The sequence below is a fragment of the Maniola hyperantus genome, chromosome 5, assembly GCF_902806685.2.
Source record: "Maniola hyperantus chromosome 5, iAphHyp1.2, whole genome shotgun sequence".
Taxonomy (NCBI): Eukaryota; Metazoa; Arthropoda; class Insecta; order Lepidoptera; family Nymphalidae; genus Maniola; species Maniola hyperantus.
In genome coordinates, this window is record NC_048540.1 from 2,708,733 (window position 1) to 2,731,157 (window position 22,425).

The 22,425-nt window shown below is 38.0% G+C and overlaps 1 protein-coding gene across 4 annotated transcripts in view; it reads right to left on the minus strand.

Moving 5' to 3' along the window:
• The window catches only part of Tet (Ten-Eleven Translocation (TET) family protein), a 174,310-nt gene that overhangs the window by 39,423 nt on the left and 112,462 nt on the right, over nt 1-22,425 (minus strand). For 3 of the 4 annotated variants that reach the window (XM_069498626.1, XM_069498627.1, XM_069498625.1), the window contains one exon: nt 2,271-2,288. The exons of the other annotated variant lie outside the window; for it this stretch is intronic. In XM_069498626.1, the coding sequence (XP_069354727.1) occupies nt 2,271-2,288 (18 nt within the window). The remainder of the gene's footprint in view (nt 1-2,270; nt 2,289-22,425) is intronic. 4 annotated transcript variants of the gene reach the window in all.

The window sequence follows — 22,425 nt, forward strand, 5'->3', positions numbered from 1 at the left end:
CTATTGTTTTCTAAAACCCTTAACCTTATACGCGGAAAGAAGATAGTATAGCGCTCTCTCTGTTACGTAATCCCATACAAATGATAGAAGCAAAAAGGTGCAGTTCACCAATCTGGACTTGACCAGCGTGGTGGACGACGTGTTCATACCCTTCTCATTCTGAGAGGCCATAATATGCTCAACAGTGGGCTCGCGATGGGGTAAGATAACTTATACCTACCGAAAGCTGTGATAGCCTAGTGGTTAGGACGTCCGCCTTCTAATCGGAGGTCGGGGGTTCGATCCCGGGCACGCACCTATAACTTTTCGGGTTATGTGCGTTTTAATTAATTAAATATCACTTCCTTTAACGGTGAAGGAAAACATCGTGAGGAAACGTGCATGCCTGAGAGTTCTCCATAATGTTATCAAAGGTGTGTGAAGTCTACCAATCCGCACATGGCCAGCGTGGTACACTATGGCCAAAACCCTTCTCACTCTGAGAGGAGACCCGTGCTCTATAGTGAGCCGATGATGGGTTGATCATGATGATGGTGATACCTACCGACAAGTAGGTAGGAACATAGAGACAGACTGTTAAACACATAACATGGAGTCGGGCAATAAAAAATCGGGAAGCAATTTAAAAAGTCTAGATTTATGTTTAATTTCATCTCCCCCAAGGCTCACGTCAATATAATATATGGTACGAAATAATAAATAAATAAGTGGTGGTAGGGGGTAGGGTTCGAAATACAGCCGGGGTCGACGACCCATCGACCGCCCCCCCACTCGCCCACCCCCTAGTCGTATCGAACCTTCGCGGATGTGATATGTCTTAGTTATTTTATACAGACATGTAAAGTAGAGGCTTAGTGACCTACGCTAATGTTTTGGGGCACCATTGATTTCTAATTATTATCCCTAATAGGACCTACTAGGTAAGAAAATTTAAATAGATAGATGCCGAAAGAATGACGTTTCATATAGAAACAAATGCCGAAAATATGCTCCTGAAAAAAGCATATTACACAATTGAAGATTATCTAAATGATAAAAGAGCGTGGATTTGACCTGCAGCTCGTTCCAGCAACGCACAAGACTGCAAATACTATTTTATACATGGCATAATCTTATATCAAATATTTGAAAAGAGCAACCGCCGAGTTTCTTGCTGGTTCTTCTCGGCAGGAAAGGCATTCCGAACCAGTGGTAGATGCATCCGACTATTCGTAAGCACTTGTAAAAGTTTATACGAATAAAAAAGATTTTCATTTTCATTTTCATTTATATACATAAGTAACATGGACATATAAAACATGGACTTTTTTTTCTTGTACATTTCATTGAACAATTGGAGTAGTACATATATATAAGAACCTCAATATTTAAAAATTTGGTCTTACAGTACGCGGCCAAAAGTGATGAACATCGATCTTTAGAAGGAGATAGCATATTTGTAGAGCACTGTCTCGGTCGTTGAGACCGACAAAACGTCATGCGGGTATGAGTGACAGAGACAACGCTCTACAAACCTGAAATGTCATTCTAAAGGCCGATGTTCATCACTTTCGGCCGTGTACTGTACTTTATTTAGACTGGTTCTTGATATATGTGTAGTCTTATATACATGTACTCGTAAAAGCAATCTGCTTCACTTATTGACACCGTCATCTTCATCTCGACCTACCCAGCCCATTGAGCACGGAGCTCCTCAAAATAACAATGGTTTAAGCCTTAGTACACCTCATTGGCCAAATGCGAATTGGCAGGCTTCAGAATGTTTGAGAAAATTATGAAGAACACTCAAGGATGCAGATTTTCTTGCGATGTTTTCCTTCACAGTGATATTTGATTGCTTAAAATGTACATAACTCCGAAAAGTCAGAGTGCCGGGTTCGAACCACGGAACCACTGAATAGGAGGCCGAAGATTTACCAGACACAATAAGCTATGTATCACCAATTTTACGTTCTAACTTATAGCTATTTAATTCAAATGGCCGATGAATAGATGTTTAAAAGTTAAAACACAGAACAAAATTAGAGAAGTTTTTTAGAGAAATATCGTTGGTACAGAAACTAGAACGAAACTCATCGGACTTTCTGTTACGGAACCCTAAAACTACTTGTTAGTATATTTACCAAGAGTAAACGTAGTTAAGAAGCAAAACGTGCATCAAATGCAAATATAATCGCAAAGAAAAGTTTAAAGCTGCTCCAGAAAGAAAATAAAATGGAAAAAAGAAATATTGTGAATAAAATTAGACATAATAAATCTACGATATTTACCTTGATGTCTTGTAAGACCTGCAACCAATAGATACATATAAATTAGTTTATAAATATTTATATATTTTATAGTAATAATTAAGTATTTAAAACTACATTAGACCCGCTACTGCATTGGCGTGGATTTAGATTTTTTAATCCCGTGGAAACTCTTTGATTCTTCGTGATATAAAGTAATCTATATCAACATTTTATAGCTTGAATTACGGAAATTTTAGTCTGCATATCTAGAATACATTAAAATATATTTTAATGTATCAATATTTAGACCTTTAATTAATAAATGCGAAAATATGTCAATTAACCTTTTTACGGCCCATTGCATTCTTTATACCGATTTTGATGTCCGGTAGAGATAGCTTGAATCACGGGGACAAGCATGGGCTACTTTTTATCCCGCCAAATCAAAGAGTTCCTATAGGATTTTGAAAAACATAAATCCACGCCGAGGAAGTCGTGAAACTGATGACTGTGGAGTGCGGCATAATATATCAACACACAGCTCAATCCAGTATCTAGAAATTTGAGATTTTGTATGTAGAGTTTCTCTATAATGTAGAAAGGATTTTGAGAATTTCCACCCAAGCGAAGCCGGGGCGGGTCAGCTCGTTCAAATGCGATATCAATTTAAACACACGTCATCTATTGAAGAGCTCGTTCAAATGCGATATCAATTTAAACATACGTCATCTATTGAAGAAATGATAAGCATTCACTGTGGATGCGAGTTCGGAATCGGGATCGACAGCGTGTCTCGACATGGTCCCGACCAACGAGACAAAAGGATAACATTTTATCCGGTTATTTTATTGGACAACCGGATAATGCTTTCATCCGGTTGTTTTGGTAAAGTAACGCGTGTCCGGGTAAATTGTTGTATTTATACGACTAGTTTTCTTTTCTTTGATATGATTGAAAAAGATTTTGAGAAAGATTCTATAAGCATTATGAAAATTTAATTTTCACACATTTTAGGTCTGCTGGAAGAAATCTCTCCAGTAGTGAGGTATTTTTTGTGCACGTCTTTTCATGAATGTTTCAGTTAGTTATTGGTACATGAATAAAAAATTACGCTAGCTGTATATTTTTAATTTTATTATCTCACATCTCTGTAGTTCTCAGTCCAAAACACCAGTGTTCTCTAGCTAAGTCCTACTCTCTGCCTATTTTTAATTAAATTTGTTTATAAAACTTCCGAGGTTGTTAACACCAGTTACATAGACGCTTAGGAAAACTTTAAGTAGTTTAGACTGCAGGTTATATGCAAAGTTACAACCATATATATTCTCTATATCCGGATAAAAGCACAGTTCCATTTATCCGTACGGAATAACTGTTGCATTTATCTGGGAATCAATTCAACGATCTATGACTATTCCCAGTCGGTTAACAAACAACAACGGTGTTAACACAGTGTTCGAACAGGTGTGCTTTGATTTAGCGTCAACTTGAATAGAACGCAGATATTGAATAGTTGATCCGGGTATCCGGGTTGTACTTTTCATTATTTAGGTAGATACTCGTTGATGCACGCGATTTAGTTCACGGGGATTGTTTTTGAAATTCCGTTGGAATTTCTTGACATCATTTATTAGTGGTAGTTGGTGGTAGTTAACATTATGGAAGGAACCTAACCTAGACTAAAAGAAACCGTACATGACTGTACCTAACTACGATATTAACTCATGGCCCTTTTTATTTATATCAGTACCCTTATTATAAATGCGAAAGTGTGTTTGTTTGTTGGTTTGTTGGTTTATTGGTTTGTCTTTCAATCACGTCTCGACGGTGCAACGGATTGACGTGATTTTTTTTGCATGGGTATAGATAAAGACCTGGGAGAGTGACATAGGCTACTTTTTATCCCGGAAAATCAAAGAGTACCCACGGGATTTTATAAAACCTAATTCCACGCGGACGAAGTCGCGGGCATCAGCTAGTAATATATAAAAGGAAAAGCTGACTGACTGACTGTATTTTTTGAAAACTTCATCTCAAGCACTGTAAGCTCTAATAATAAAAATCTATAAGGTATTCATCCCCTTATTATCAGTAGGTACCCTTATTATAAATGAGAAAGTGTGTTTGTTGGTTGGTTTATTGGTTTGTTGGTTTGTCCTTCAATCACGTCGCGCAATGGTGCAACGGATTGACGTGATTTTTTGCATAGGTAGGTATAGATAAAGACCTCGAGAGCGACATAGGCTACTTTTTATCCCGGAAAATCAAAATGTTCCCACGGAATTTTTAAAAAACCTAATTCCACGCTGACGAAGTCGCGGGCATCAGCTAGTTCAATATACTTTTTGATCGAAACATTTCTACATCCAGCTATATATGTAATACCTAAATGTAGGTCACATGAGTTATAAATAGAGGAATCCCTAGCGTGTCTCGGATCGCAGATCTTCCGGTACACGCGAGGTAAGCGTCCCAACATCGTCACGCACAAGTTCAAGTTCGGGATTCGCCACCCAGATCCCGGGGGCATCCGGTTCGACGATCAGCCTGAATGAAAGTTTTTCATTCATCTATAGTCCTTTTCGGAGTTATGTGCGCTTTAAGTAATTAAATACCACTTGCCTTAACGGTAAAGGAAAACATCGTGAGGCAACCTGCATGCCTGAGAGTTCTCTATAATGTTCTCAAAGGTGTGTGAAGTCTACTAATCCGCATATGGCCCGCGTGGTAGACTATGGCCGAAACCCTTCTCACTCTGAGAGACCCGTGCTCTGTAGTGAGCCGGCGATGGGTTGATCATGTTGATGTTGATAATCTTAACTATGGGTTGCATAAGAAGGCTCAGAGTAACTCAGCGGGCGATGGGGAGAGCTACGCTTGGAGTTTCAACGTGAACAAATCAGAAATGAGGAGATTTAGGAGAGCCAGAGTAACTGACAGTTCAGCTGGTTACGAAGCTGAAGTGGCAGGGCAGCGATAGACTTCTCAAGGTGTTAAAATGGCGACCTCAGCGAAGCGCTGCATTGGAAGAGCTTCGACTAGGTGGACACCTGACCACATCAAATGGTCGCTTGGAGATAAATTGAGTTGTACGTTAATATGTCTGCCAATCAGTATATTATTTTACCTATAATATCACACTAATATTATAAAGGCGAAAGTTTGTGTGTGTGTTTGTAACTGTTTCACGCAATATCTACTGGAGGGAGATAACACCTTGGATTAACAGATAGGCTACTTTTTATATCGTTTAAAATGTATAGTTCCTGCGGGATTTTTTAAACATTTATCCACACGGACGAAATCACGGGCATCACCTAATATAAAAAGAAAATCTTTAAATATATTAAATTAAAAGGTGACTGACTGACTGACTGATCCATCAACGCACAGCTCAAACTACTGGACGGATCGGGCTGAAATTTGGCATGCAGATTAGCTATTATAACGAAGGCATCCGCTAAGAAAGGATTTTTGAAAATTAAACCCTTAAGGGGGTGAAATAGGGGTTTGAAATTTGTGTAGTCCGCGCGGACGAAGTCGCGAGCATAAGCTAGTATATTATAAAATGAAAAGCTGACTAACTGACTGATTGAATAACTGATCTAGCAACGCACAGCTCTAACTATGGACGGATTGTGCTGAAATTTAGCATGCAGATAGCTATTAAGATGTAGATATCCGCTAAGAAAGGATTTTTGAAAATTCAACCCCTAAGGGGGTAAAATAGGGGTAGTCCGCGCGGACGAAGTCGCGGGAATAAGCTAGTGGCGTTTATTTAAATAGCGTGTTAGAGATCGCATTTCGCAAATCTTCCGAGGTAAACGTTCCGACATCGTCACGCACAAGTTCAAGGCCGGGATTGGTCGGGATACGCCGCAGTGATCCCGGGGGCTTCCCGGGACGATCAGCCCTGAACGGGAGTGGTTTGTTTGTAAACAAACTTCACATTTTATTCAGTTCAACACCCTCCCGCCGTCACCTGAATTAGCGAAGTTCGATGATCTCTAAAGGGTTCTTCCCTAAGGTAAGTATAGAACTTTATTGTGGTTGGTTACTTTGAATTTCGTTCTCATTCCGTTTTAGGGTTCCGTACCCGAAAGGTGCCAACGAGACCCTATCACTGAGACTGAGCCTCCGCTATCCATCCGTCCGTCCGTCCGTATTAGTCGTATCTCGTGAACCGTAATATGTAGAGTTGAAAATTTCACAGAGTACGTATTTCTAATGTCGCCAAAATAACAAATAATAAAAATTTCAAAATGACCGCTATGAAATTAAAAAGTTTTAGTTCTTGTACAATGGTACGGAACCCTTCTTGTGCGAGCCCGACTTTTTATGAATTACTAGCTTATTCACGCGACCTCCTCCGCGTCACCGAGTAGTAAAACTTTCCCAAAAACACTGTAACTATCCGGGTATTTTAAAATACTAAATTAATCAAAATTAAAAAATAAATTGAAAGAGAAATTCACTTTATTACAGCACTTTTGTAGAGTTTTACAAGTGGCCAAATTATTCTGTTTTGAGTAGATTTTACCATCGATTTTCCATGCTTGTTTATATTTCACTCATATATTTTAACAACTACCTTAATTAAATAGATCCCAATCCACATTCATGTTAGTGGACGGAGATTACATACATTGTATGTACATTATGTAGGTAAGTATTGCATACAATTTATGTACATATTCTCAGAGTAGATAAACTTATCAGTCACGTACAACCTACCGCAACATACGTCATACTTTACAACTTTACGAGTATTGTGTAGGCGAGACTATCGTACAACCGATTTGTGGTAATTATTTTCACACCGGTCTTTACACTATCTTTTATTTATATGTATCGGCCAAAATCCATAATAATCAATCTGTAATCTGTATTTCTGTATACTTATATATGTAAAATTCAAAGTCCTGACTGATTTGATGCCAAGTCTCCTTGATTCTTAGACTGCCTCTGCGTAACATTTTAGTTAATTATAGCTAGGGATGAGTTAGCTACAAACTCAATTATTAAAAATTACTACTAGTCTGAATGAAAGATGTGTAGTAAATAGGAGTGTTAGCATTAAAAATGTACATAATGATGATAACATCGGCCGAATGGCAGCCGCGGGCGGCTCGTTCAAATAAATTGTTACGTCCGCGATAATTGGCATATCCACACTCGACACTCGTACTGGATTATGAACGACACTGGTAATCCACACTTCCATCGCTACCCATAATATTATCACTACCCATATTATAAACGCGAAAGTGTCTTTGTTGTTCCTGTCAGAATAAGTCGTATTCCATCACGACTGGCCAAATGCGGGATAGCAGACTTCACACACCTTTAAGAAAATTATGGCGAACTTTTACGACATGCAGGTTTGCTCACGATGTTTTCCTTCACCGGATCGAACCCCGACCCCCCGATAATTTGTAATTATCAGGACAAGACATATATAAAAAAAAAATCTTGCGGGAAGTCGTCGCGGGCATCATCTATAGTTAGTAATAAAATTGAATTACAAGCTAATAATATCATACAAATCATGCCGGCGTGAAATGGTGCCAAGAATTCTAGTCTAGGTGCATGTCCGCGCTATCTCTATGCTCTTATAAGTACCTACTCTGCATATTTTAATCGCCACCGCATTGCTACTTCTATTAAGATTGCCTTTCCTACCGAGAAGAACCAGCAACAAACTCGGCGGTTGCTCTTTTCAAAGATTTGATATACAATATTATGCCATGTATAAGAAAAGTATTTGCAGTCCTGCGTGTTGCTGGAACGAGCTGCAGGTCAAATCCACGCTCTTGCACTCGATGCAGCTCGATCTTCAATTGTATAATATGCTTTTTTCAGGAGCATACTTTTAATAGATTTTTTAAACTTGTGTAAAGGCAAGGCAAGTTCAAACGTGAGTTTCCTCACGATGTTCACGAGTTTCATCACGTTAAAGCAAGTGATGTTCAACTCCGAAAAGTTAGAGGTGAGTTAGACGACCTTGTAAATAAGAGGCTGCTATCACCGAGAGAATGAAATGTGAATTATTGTAGTAGGTACTTTATTTATTCTGTGGCAATTGATAGTATTACAGGATCATGATACTCGTAGCGGCGGGAGGCGGCATGCTGTCTGGCCTGTATCGTTTAACGCCTACATCTCACATCGTATCGAGAACAAATCTTTATGGAGTATCTTATTTCAAGCCTTTCACTTCGAGTGTTGCATGAGAGATTGTGAGTAAACAATATTTTTTTAGGGTTTTGAGGTACAAAAGGAATAACGGACTTATAGGATCACTTTGTTGTCTGTCTATCTGTCTGTCTTTCCACTTTGTTGTCTGTCTGTCAAGAAACCTACGGGGTACTTCCCGTTGACCTAGAATTATGTAATTTGGCAGGAAGGTAGGTCTTATAGCAGATATGAGGGGAAAAATCTAAAAACCATGAATTTGTGGTTACATCACAAGAAAAAAATTAAAATATGTTCATGAACAAATATTGCTGTTTTCAACTTTCAAAGTAAGATTACTATACCAAGTGGGGCATCATATATTATATGAAAGGGCTTTACTTGTACATTCTAAAACAGATTTTTTATTTATTTTTAGGCATAATAGTTTTTTATTTATCGTGCAAACTGTCGATAAAATACGATTGTAGTACGGAACCCTCAGTGCGCGAGTCTGAGTTTTTTATGGAAGATAGACTGTAAGTAAGCCTAAGGACGAACAAGTGGAAATAGTGGAATGGAATAGAGTCGAAGGAAATGGAGAAACGGAAAAACAGTTTAATTTTATGTTTTCCATCCATATTATAAATGCGAATTATACATACTAATATTGTAAATGCGAAAGTGCGTCTGTCTGCTAGCTTTTTAGGGCCCATCCATTTTGACGAAAGGCACAGAAATAGCTTGCACCCCGGGGACGGGGATGCATGGACATAGGCTACTTTTTGAACCGGAAAATCAAAGAGTTCCCGCGGGATTTTTTAAAATCTAATTTTGAAATTGCCCGATTTTTCCCTTAAACTTTACAATAGCGTTGCTAGATGACGCTAACATAGAAATATTTATATTAGCTGCATGTTTTCACGTTTTAGAAATAAGCCTAAATTAAACTGCTCTTTACAGTAAGTATGTATTCTATTAAATAATGAAGTACGAGACATAGCTCATAAAGTGGCGTAATTCCGTAGTCATCCATTACGTAGGTGCTATACAGGGTGCTTTTACGGCGGACGTAAATTTTAATTTTGCGCGTTCTCCCGGCGCGGGGCACGGCCGTAATTGAGTTTACGACTCATATCAACGCAATTAGCTCGACTCAGTTTCACGCTTTTATTAGAAAAATTATATTGAGCACTCCTTAACCTACGTTTTTTAACCATAGATGTATGAATACTAACTTGCGTTTTATTGGTAGTCAAAGTTTGACACTACCTGCAAACGCCTATTATGAAACTGGACCTAAGTGTAACAAAAAGATTGATTTTATTATTATTTATTTCGGTTGTTAGATCAATACAATAAAATTGGAGTAAATTATGGGTCTCTAGTAGTCCCCAAATTTACAAAGCTAAGTACTCTTCTACTGTGGCAAGTGGCAGCTCACATTTCACAATAATGCCGATGCCTCATTTTTGAGTAGAAAGCTGCGGAGAAAGCTGCTAAAGGCCTACTTATTATATGAATACTAATGTACAGAATATTATGTACGTAGTTACAACCATGCCATTGTTTTATTATTACTAAATTTATTAACGTATGTGGAACGTACTAAGCCAGCGTATAAACGTGTTGAGTGTCAACAATATTATTGAAAAACTAGCTTATACTCGCGACTTCATCCACGTGGACTACACAAATTTCAAACCCCTATTTCACCCCCTTAGGTGTTGAATTTTCAAAAATCCTTAGCGGATGCCTACGTCGTAATAGCTATCTGCATCCCGAATTTCAGCCCGATCCATCCAGTTGTTTTAGCTGTGCGTTGATAGATATCTGTCAATCAGTCGTCAGTCAGCCAGTAGTCAGTCAGTCAGTCAGTCACTCAGTCAGTCAGTCAGCTTTTCCTTTTATATATATAGATACCGCATATTTTAAACGAAAGCGCGTTAATAAAACACTTTCATGCACAAAGTGACACGTATTACGTATCATAGAGACATAATTCGCCGGACTTTCCATTACGCAGACACTTTCAGCCGGAATTTCAGTCGCGCTGTAAATAGTGGTCCACGTGGACAAAAGTGAAAATTTACAGCTTTTGACCGTGTAGCGTGAGAGCTGGTTAACTGTTTGATTAGCATTTTTGTACAAGCTTTTTTAATAAGAAAAAACTTTGTTATTGAAAATATAGTCATATAATCAGTGAAATCCGTTATAAATAATAATGAATATCTTGCAGCTAGACTCACATAATTATTAAACTGCGACTCGCAGTCTAAGTCGCGCCGCGTCGCAAGAGGCCCTTTGAAAAATTGATCAAGTGCGAGTCGTATTCGCACACAAAGGGTTTCGTGCCATCATACAATAAATAACACTTTTTATTTATTTTAATTTTTATGGCGGCCATTTTGAAATTTATATTATTTTTTGTGAAAATTTCAACCCTCTACCTAATACCTACGTTTCAGGAGATACCGCCCGCTGACAGATGGACGGACGGACATCGGAGGCTTAGTAATAGGGTTTACCAGACCCTGAGAGCGGTTCACCAGCTCTCGTGTGTGGAGTACTGCAATTATCCCGTCTGCCGCGGCCGGTGGCGGGTGCCGGCCGGCTATTGATTTTCACTTTTTTGCCGACGCTCCTCGTCCCGTTTAAAAATATCGACGCTTATTAAAACCGTATGTTATGTGTCGTGTGCATACAGTGTACCTACTCTATACTGCTACGTGTTTTATGTACGTAACGTAAAAAAATGTGAGGGTGAAACAATTTTAGAACTGGACATTTTGTTTGACATGCGTGATAGGTACGAGGTTTTCATTTTCTGCTGCATTTTATTTTTGTACTAGCCGATGCTCGCGACTTCGTACGCGTGGAATTAGGTTTTTTTAAAAATCCCGTGGGAACTCTTTGATTTTGCGGAGATAAAAAGTACCCTTTGTCACTCTCCAGACCTTTAACTACATCCATGCAAAAAATCACGTCAATCCGTTGCGACGTGATTGAAGGACAAACCGACAAACCTATGAACCAACAAACAAACACACTTTCGCTTATAATATGGGTACTGATCTTAGTTAGCAAAACTTTATTTGGACAGGGGAATATTATGTTAATATTTTTTCTTTCTGGAGTGGAGACTGCTCAGCTATACTAGCAAACGCAGCGTGGGACGACCTCCAACCCGCTGGACTAACGACTTTATGAAGGTGGCGGGAAGTATGTGGATAAGGAAGGCGGAGGACCGTGTGTTGTGTAGTGGCGCGCTCTTGGGAAGGCCTATGTCCAGCGGTGGACGCAAATAGGATGATTGATTGATTTTTCTTTGGCCAATATCTCACTAAGACACCATGGCGGCGCAACCGGTCGCGCCACCGTGGTCTTGAGCTACAAAACGAGAATCACCAGAGCAGACACCAAGGTGAGAACAATCACCTTACATCAACAGTGTACGAGTCGGACTCGCAAACGAAGGGTTCCGTACCCTTTCCAAGATATAACACTATGTACTTTTTAATTTGTTTTAATTTGCATGGCGGCCATTTTAACTTTTTTTATTATTTGTTACAGTGTCAATAGAAATAGGTACCCCTCAGTCAAAATTTCATCTCTCACCTATTACAGTTCATGACACCCGCTGACAGACGTAACAGCGAAGGCTTAGTAATAGGATCCCGTTTGCAGCCTTCAAGTACGGACCCCTAAAAAGAAGCTGAGTTTAGTTAGAGCCAGACAGCATGGCTCTACCGTGGAGACTAAAATGTGACAGCAACACAAAACAGGGAAAATCGCGATCAATTTGAAATTGATAGTAGTACAAATCCCACAGCGGTGTGTATTGGCGACACCTACGCGTAGTGACTAACGTGGCGAATAAAAATATAGGTCAGATACGATGGCCTCCAGCCATTGAGAGCATCGAGTGCGTGCCTCGGCGCTCGTGACAACGCGCGTAAATACCGACACGTGGCTCGCATGCTTTACACGCAAAGCTACGACTGTTATCACAAGCTCTCTCTATCTCTTGAAAAGAGCAACCGCCAAGTTTCTTGCTGGTTCTTCTCGGTAGGAACGTCATTCCGAACCAGTGGTAAATTAAACTAGTTGACGATTCAAAAGCACTTATAAAAGTTTCATCATGATCAACCCATCGCCGGCTAACAACAGTACACAGGTCTTTTTTCAGAGTGAGAAGGGTTTTGGCCATAGTCTACCACGCTGGCCATGTGCGGATTGGTAGACTTCACACACCTTTTCAGAACATTATGGAGAACTCTCAGGCATGCAGGTTTCCTCGCGATGTTTTCCTTCACCGTTAAAGTAAGTTATATTTAATTACTTAAAACGCAAATAACTCCGAAAAGTTAGAGGTGCGTTTCAGGAGCATACTTTCAAAATATCTCGTGTTGCATTACAATTTACTTCGTTCTTATCCATACTAATATTATTAATGCGAAAGTGTGTCTGTCTGTCTGCTAGCTTTTCACGGAGCATCCGTTCAACCGATTTTGACGAAATTTGGTACAGAGATAGCTTACATCCCGGGAAAGGACATAGGCTACTTTTTATCCTGGAAAATCAAAGAGTTCCCACGGGATTTTTACAAACCTAAATCCACGCGAAGGAAATTGCGGGCATCATCTAGTAGTTTTATATAAGTAACATACGAGTAGTTGTCTTCATACATCGTTATCTTCACGCTCCATATAGTAGGTAACATATTATTGCTCCATATACTCGTAGGTACATGGTGTTGCGTAGATACGCACATGTGGTAGTGCGTAGAACATGAGCGTGCCCCACGTGAGGTGATTCTTTATAAATAGATATACTCGAACACGCGTGAACATACTTTTAGTGTAAGATGATAGACAACTACGCCTATTTAGTTACTAATAAGCTGACCCGCCCCCGCTTTGCTTGGAAGAATCAGTACCCTTGTTATAAATGCGAAAAGTTGTTTGTTGGTGTGTTGGTTTGTCCTTCAATCACGTCGCAACGGCGCAACGGATTGACGTGATTTTTAGCATGGGTATAGATGAAAACCTGGAGAGTGACATAGGCTACTTTTTATCCCGGAAAATCAAAGGGTTCCCACGGGTTTTAAAAAACCTAATTCCACGCAAACGAAGTCGCGGGTATCAGCTAGTTTCTGAAAATCCTTTCTTAGTGGGGGATCTAAGCTACGTTTCAAAGAAAAAAATATACAAACAAGTTTTTGGATCCAGCACTTTGAACTCATTATTATATCGATGTTGCTAATTCTGAGCGCAACTAAATTTTAAGAGTATTTAAGTTGCGCTCAGAATCAGTACCAATCACAATATTAATAAAAACTGAAAGAAAGTGATTCAAAAGTAAACTGATTTAGGACTATATTTTTAAAACCAAACAAAATGACCACAGAATAAACTGGGACAGATAAGATATCGTATCAGCCTCACCCAATCTCTATTTACTCTGCTATGTCAACCCCGAGATATGAATCACCCATGAATCGAACCCGGAGCCTCTGACAAAAGGGGAAAGATAGACGGTAAATTGGGCGCTAGAGTATGAAGCCGGTTTGCGCCTTGACAGAGACCAGACCAGCTTTTATCGAGAACTTCTTCAAACATTTCTACCTCAGGCCATAAGTATCTTCTTGTATACTCGTCGTGGCATTATTATGATAATAATAACTGTACAGGAATGTCATCCCAAAAATATAGAATTAAGTCAAGTTTTTGACGAGCTTTTTTTTCTTAAAAACTACAAGACAAGGCTCAAAAAGATCTGAAACACAGCCAAAGTATTTATTCTAAAGTTATTAATTAGACAATTAAACATAGTTAAATTATGTGGTCGATTGGCGAGTATGTTTTTCCTTTTTTGCCTCATCATTGTCAAATCTTTGTGTTATCTTTCAGTCATACTTAGATAAGTGCATCCGCTACCGACTCCCATGCAATGTTTTACTTTATCTATATTAAGAATATTATGTCAATACAGAAAGCTACTCTTCCGCATAACTAGCTGGGTGTGTCCACTGCGGATATGTCACGCATACAATTAGCACTACACATTTATACTTAAATGAGATAGTTAGTGAGGGCTCAGTCTACCATTTTCCTCTAGTCTGTGCCCAAAGTATTGGTGATAAATGATAATTGAAATATTTGGGAGTATTTACATATTTTATAAACATTTATCTTTTGCTTATCTATTCATTAGAGGAAACATGTGAGAATAAAAATATGTTAATTTCTATATTCATTTCGATGTTAACATCCGGTAGAGAGGTATATTTTTTATGGAAATAATAATAAAATTATGAGTTCAATGTTTATAATTACTTGAGTATGCCTACCTAACTATAATTCGTTTTTTATGGTGTTTTTACAGCTTCAAGCAGTAATAATAAAATTATTCTATCTAGTTTTAAGGTCACACTTTAGCATTGCATTTGTAGAGATTTTTCTAGGGAAGTCTTTTGCAGGTATGTAGATTTTTTGCGGTAATGTAGAGTCATAAAATATTAATCTATACTTTAGATCAAGAGAACATTATTCCCGTAATTTTGATAAGTTTGTACTATTTTAATACTTGAGTCTGGTCTGAGTCCTAGGTACGAGCTAATTAATTTCATTAAGGTATAGCCTGACCAGAAAAATAAAATATTTCGCCAATTATTGCGGAAAATCCTTGGAGCTAATTTAGAAGATCATTTATAGGTAATCAGTGACCATAGACCACGTATTAGTGGCGCCCCCTGGAGGAGTTTTTTATATTTCTGGTCAGGCTACCTATTAGTACCTACTCAAAAAAAAGTATAAAAAATTGATGGTTAAAATATTCATGGACTTTTTCGTAGATGAAGATAATTTTTTAATTATACCTAGATACTTACCTACTTTTAGGGTTCCGTTCCTCAAAAGGAAAAACGGAACCCTTATTGGATCACTTTGTTGTCTGTCTGTCTGTCCGTCTCTCAAGAAACCTACAGGGTACTTCCCGTTGACTTAGAATCATGGGTAGGTAGGTCTTATAGCAGACATAAGGAGAAAAATCTGAAACCGTGAATTTAGGGTCGCATCATACAATAAAAAATTGTGGTGAACTAATCATTTGTATTTTCAATTTTCGAAGTAAGATAACTATACCAAGTGGGGTACCATACATATATATAAATTTTTTACAAAAAAAATAAAAACCGACTTCGTTACACAAACACTAAAAATTGAAAAATAATTTAATTTATTACCGAATATATTATGTATACAAGAGTTAATATAGTTCCATAATAATACTTTTTGGTGCCGGTGCCAATTAGCTTTAGCTGCGCGAATCGTCTAGACTTCATATTTTTATGGGACTCCACAATGGCACCTCATTGGCACCGACCCCAAAAAATATTATTATGGAACTATATTAACTCTTGTATACATAATATATTCGGTAATAAATTAAATTATTTTTCAATTTTTAGTGTTTGTGTAACGAAGTTGGTTTTTTTTTTTTTTTTGTAAAAATTTTTTATTTCACAATTTTTAGTGGCCCCATGGAATTATGCTATGACTGGTTAAAAGTCTACTGTTTACTAAGCTATTACACTGATCGCGAGCAATTTACTCTTATCCGTTGAGGAGTTCCAGTATCTATCTTCGAAGATGTTCATCAGATCTTCACCAAATTGAAATGGGACCAACTTTGAAGTATACCCTTTCAAACAAAAAAATAATTTTCAAAATCGGTCTAGGCGTTTTGGAGTTATCGGGGAACATACATAAAAAAAAAAAAAAAAAAAGATTCCGACGAATTGAGAACCTCCTCCTTTTTTTTAAGTCGGTTAAAAAGGGCTTTACCTGTGCATTCTAAAACAGATTTTTATTTATTTTTATGCATCAGTTTTTGAAATATCGTGCAAAATGTTGAAAAATTACGACTGTAGTACGGAACCCTCGGTGCGCGAGCCTGACTCGCACTTGGCCGGGTTTTTTCAGTCTACTATACCATAGCTAGCGTGACTTTAAACAATAACCGTCCGAGATGAGATCTGAGGAACAGAATTATCAGAGCAGCGATTGCCGGTCAAGCTGTCCGCGAGATCGTCCCCACTCCGCTCCGCTCCACTCCGCTCCACTCACTCCACGCTGCACGGTGTATTGACCTCAACACCACTCATTCAAAACTAAACCATACCGGCACACGACTATACTTACTCAAATATAACTAGCTTTTGCCCATGGTAACGGCCATGAAAGAGTTTAAAAAAAGAATATTAGCCATGTTTTCATGAATTATATTCCCCTTTCCCCTCCGACTTTATGTATGTTATTTATAGAAATAACTAGCTAATGCCCGCGACTTCATCCGCGTGGAATTAAGTTTTTAAAAATCCCCTGGAAACCCTCTGATGCCTCCAGGTCTTTAACTATATCCATGCAAAAAATCTCGTAGATACGTTTATACGATTGATAAGTAGGTAGGCGGAATGACACACATGTAAATCTTCGTGGTTTTTAGCAGACTTGTAAAACATTCCCTATTTTGATAATTTAAAAAAAATTAAGCGTTAAGCTTATGCTAGGAGTAGGTACACCTACAACAATAGTGCAACGTCTATCTATCTCTATCAAGGCTTTTAGTGGACCGTGTTGTTTGCTTGCGATGACATTTGATTGAATACTCTTCCACGATATGTGTTTCCTACCAACTACAACCCGGGTATCTTTAAAACAAGAGTGAATAGGCATCTTCTAGGTAAACGCGTCCCATCTTAGGCCGCATCATCACTTTCCATTAGGTGTGATTGCGGTCAAGCGTTTGCCTATAGTGAATAAAAAAATTAAAAAAAAAATCCGAGACAATATGGTCGCTAACTATGGGTCTTGTAAAAAAGCTCAGTCACTCAGCGGACGATGGAGAGCTATGCTTGGAGTCTCTCTACGTGATCAACCCAGAAATGAGGAGATCTGCAGGCGAAAAAAGCGAAAGACGTTTGGATCCCAAGATGTCATCGGAAAGCACAGCATTGGGAGACCCCATCGATATATACCTAGAAAACCCCCACTAGGTAGACAGACGACGTAAAACGAGTCACAGGGAGCCACTGGATTCAGGCGGCGCAAGATTGTGGCGTACCTATGGAAACCCCTACAAGAGACCTTGTCCAGCAGTGGATGTCTATCGGTTGATACTTGATAATGATGATGATGACGTTACTTTCTCCTGGGCACTCACCCTAACTTTCTGGAGTTAGGTGCATTTTAAACAATGAAATAACACTTGCTTTAATAGTGAAGGAGACCATCATGAGGAAACCGGCATGCTTGAGAGTTTTCCATGTTCTCAAAGATATGTGAAGTCTGGCAAACTACACTTGGCCAGCGTGGTGGGCTATGACCAAAACCGTCCCATTCTGAGAGGAGTCACGTGCTCAGTAATGAAATGAGCCGGCGGCGAGGGGTTGGTGATGATGATGATGACTTTGGTACTTTGGTAATTTTCAAAATTGCGACCAATAAAATTAAGTTTTTGTTTCATTAAAAATTACAATCCTTTTAACTAAAATAAAAAGTTTCATGAAAATCAGCTCAATATGCAGCAACGTTTGCTTTAGAAAAAAATCCGTTCCATTCTCTTCCATTTTTAAGCCTGTAAAAAGTTTAATAAAAAAAAACGTAAGACGCACCTCAAGAGTCCACTCGAAAAATCCCTTCAAAACTGGTCACAATAAAATTAACTTAGAAAAATAAAATGAAAAACACAGCACACGCGGCGTTTCGAAATTAGAATTTATTAAATTCGCGCGGGAAGTAGTGATGTGTAGCGATCGGTAATCGATTATCGACGTTACGTAAGACGCGCGATGAGCCGGCGACGTCGCACGTGACTGGTGCCAGTGTGACGGACCGCGCGAGCGGCACCGCGGCCCCTCGCGCGCCCCGCACACCGCCCGCGCCTCCCGCACATACACAATACACATACATGATACACGTACAGACAGACGTTTGATAAACAAATTACGAATTTTAGATATGTGGAGAGCTTTAGGCCTCCTACGCACTGGCGACCATGGTCGCCGCGACCTGGCCGCGGCGGCCAGTGAATTCTGGACTTTATATGGCAATCGCTATAGCCCCTACGCACTTAGCGGCCAGCGACCAGCGGCCACCGTTGGCCGCGGCGTCCAATTTGATGCCACGCGACCAGCGACCAATCGTGGCCGTCGAGAACATCACTTCTGTATTAAAATTCATCAGTGCTACCGCATCGGCCGCGGCGACCAGACGTGTAGCTAGCTACAGAGTGATTATTTTACAATGGCCAATTTCGACACGGAAAGGTTCATAATTGAAGTTGAAAATAGAAGAGGTTTATGGGATTTAGCATCAAATGATTACTCCAATAAAGTCCAATGAAGTCGACTGCAAATTTTTCGGCCGTCCACATGTCGCGCTTGCCTACGCACCGGCGACCATAGCCGCGGCGGCCTGGCCGCGTCTATGGTCGCCAGTGCGTAGGAGGCCTTAATAGCGTACGTGTTCTTTTAAGTTACGTTGGTGTTTAGACTTTATAGTTAGATTAGATCAAAAATTTGGTGGAAAATTAAGATGTCAGTTTTATAGTTTTATACTTACCTACTTAAATATCTATGAATTAAGAAGGTAGGTATTTAACCCACGAGAAGTTTTGGTCGATATATGAAGTGAACCGTAATTTATATTTACATAAGTAGGTACCTACTCATTTTATGACAAATGAGTCAGTTAGTAAGAAATCTATCATACATACACAATTACACATACCTAATAACTAATAATGCTTTTCTTACTGTTTCTGAGGTGAAGTTCTTGTTGATGTATAGCGACTCAACTCAACTTGACTGTAAATAAAAAAAAATACAAAAAAAAAACCGACTTCGATACACAAACACTAAAAATTGAAAAATAATTGAATTTATTACCGAATATATTATGTATACAAGAGTTGATATAGTTCCATAATAATATTTTTTGGTGCCGGTGCCAATTAGCTTCAGCTGCGCGAATCGTCTAGACTTCGAATTTTTATGAGACTCCACAATGGCACGTCTTTCGTTTGTGTATCGAAGTCGGTTTTTATTTTTTTTTGTAAAAAAAATTTATTTCACAATTTTTAGTGGCCCCATGGTATTAAAATATGCTATGCCTGGTTAAAAATCTACTGTTTACTAAGCTATTACACTGATCGCGAGCAATTTACTCTTATCCGTTGAGGAGTTCCATTATCTATCTTCGAAGATGTTCATCAGATCTTCACCAAATTTAAATGGGACCAACTTTGAAGTATACCCTTTCAAACAAAAAAAGAATTTTCAAAATCGGTCCAGGCGTCTTCGAGTAATCGGGGAACATACATTAAAAAAAAGAGAACCTCCTCCTTTTTTTGAAGTCGGTTAAAAATGCTTTAAATACCAAATTAATAATATTATTATGTATATCTAAGTCATTCCGTTGGTAATAAATCTACCACAGGTTCGAAATGATTTTCAGTTTCTGTGTCTCTACAGGCCACAGGATACTTATTTGATTTCGGTATTGTCAAATACGTAGTTATAGATATATCCTTCAAATTGTTTTATTTCTACTGGTTTTATTTTATATTTTAATTCATCACTTTAATTTTAACAGCGTACATACGGTCTGCCTAAAATATCTAAATCAATGTCCTTGTAACACTTTTAGTCAGCTGAACAAATTGACCTTTAAATTCCCTGACAGATAAAGTAAGTGTCTAACATAATTTTATTATTATGCTACAGTCAAAAGGTTAATTTAATATCATTCAATTAAAGTTAGAATAAGTTGGGTGTTTATTAACTATTTTTATTTTTAGGGTTCCGTACCTCAAAAGGAAAAACGGAACCCTTATAGGATCACTTTGTTGTCTGTCTGTCTGTCAAGAACTTCCCGTTGACCTAGAATCATGAAATTTGGCAGGTAGGTAGATCTTATAGCTGACATTTGGGTAAAAATCTGAAAACCGTGAATTTAGGGTTAAATCACGCAAAAAAAAATTGTGGTCATGAACGAATAATTAGTATTTTCAACTTTCGAAGTGAGTGACTATATCAAGTGGGGTATCATAGGAAAGGTCTTTACCTGTACATTCTAAAACAGATTTTTATTTATTTTTATGCATCATAATTATCGTGCAAAATGTCGAAAAAATACGACTGTAGTACGGAACCCTCATTGCGCGAGCCTGACTCGCACTTGGCCGGTTTTTTGAATTAATTACTCCATTGAATGTTTTATTTATAACTAAACCAATAACTTCTCATAAATCATTTATAATAGGCCATTGTTATGTTAAAGGACTCAACAAAATGGAAAGCAAATCGAAAGAAACGAATCATAATAATTTCAATTCGTTTGCAATGTACATATGGAATGTCGTAACTCGTAACATTTTATCTTTTGCTATTTCTCTCTTTCACTCTTTAGTTGCGAGAGTGTTCCGTCCTTGTCTCATCGCTAACTGCTGGACAATATTATTAATATTAAGTTTCTTTAGTTGAGGTGATTATTTGGGCTCATACGATTGATTTATCTAGTAATAGTTTGAAATAATGTAATACATTTTCTTTGAGCTACATAAATAGGTACCTATTGAGATGTTAACGTACTTTAATGAAGCAAAATTAAAAGTAGGTAGGTAGGTCTGTATGTTAAAAAATTAGATACTTAATTGGTATTTTTAAATGAAAGTTAAAAGAAAAGAAAAATAATTTGGAATTTGAATAAGAAAACATTCATGCATCTTTCGATACGTCATGTTTTTATTTTATTTTAAAATTTCAATTTATCGATATAACTACGTCTATTTTGAAAATTTTATCGATAAACGAACGAACTCACTAGTTTTTGGCTTTTTATTTCTGTTTCGTTAATTTTGATTAAAAAATTAACAATTAGAAACAAATGCGTAACTAAATTAATATTAAATGGATACGGAACAAGGGCCCGACGCGTGCTTTTAATTAAAAAGTTTTTTGATCGATGTAGGCGCGCCGCACTTTGCATAAATGTATAAGACTATGTACCTAAGTATATTATCGTCCGCCTCCTAATCGGAGGTCGGGGGTTCGATCCCGGGCACACCTCTCTACCTCTAACTTTTCGGAGTTATGTGCGTTTTAAGTATTTAAACATCACTTGCTTTAACAGCGAAGGAAAACGTTATGAGAAAATCTGCGGCTTGAATCATAATAAAAAAATGCTCTTTACCTACGAATAACAATACTTAGTTACTTCCATCGCATACATGATACAACAACTCAGACTGTGCTTAGTATGAGATTATAATACATTAAACGTTGATAGAATTCGAGCGGCGAAACACTTCATTCAGCGTTAAAGTTTAAGTAACATTTGCCTTGTTTCTCTTTCTTTCTTAAAAGCTCAATTAGTCCATACATCCACAACCATCGCTCCAAACGAAAACGTTGCGAAATTAAAATGGTAGTACTGGATTTTGGTCTTCATAAATTGTACATATGAAATAGAGTAAAATTTATCTAATTTTATCCATGGAAAAACATAAAAAAAATATAAAACAAAAATCTTACTTATTAATTTTACCAGTTTGTAAAATAAAGTTTCCTTTTTTTTTTACTGATTTGTTTAAGCTTATTTGTTCATTTAAGCGCAAAAAATATTCAAATCAAACGCATCATTTAATCACATGCAATAAAGCTTCGAAACTCCGGAACTCCGGACTCGGAACGAGGAGCCAACTCCGGAGCTGAAAAATAGTCCGATTTTCAAGTCCTGTCTCGAATACTATCAACGTTTTACGTTGTAGATGTAAAATGTCATACTAAGCACACAGTTAACAAAGTTCCCTAAATATTTTCCGATACATACATCAAAGTTGTCGCGTTATCGTGGAACGGAACGGAACGAACTCGTACATGTTAATTATCGTGTATCAGATGCGAGTAATAAATGTGTTTTCTTTGCTTTACTTCAATTAGGAACTTCCTATGATA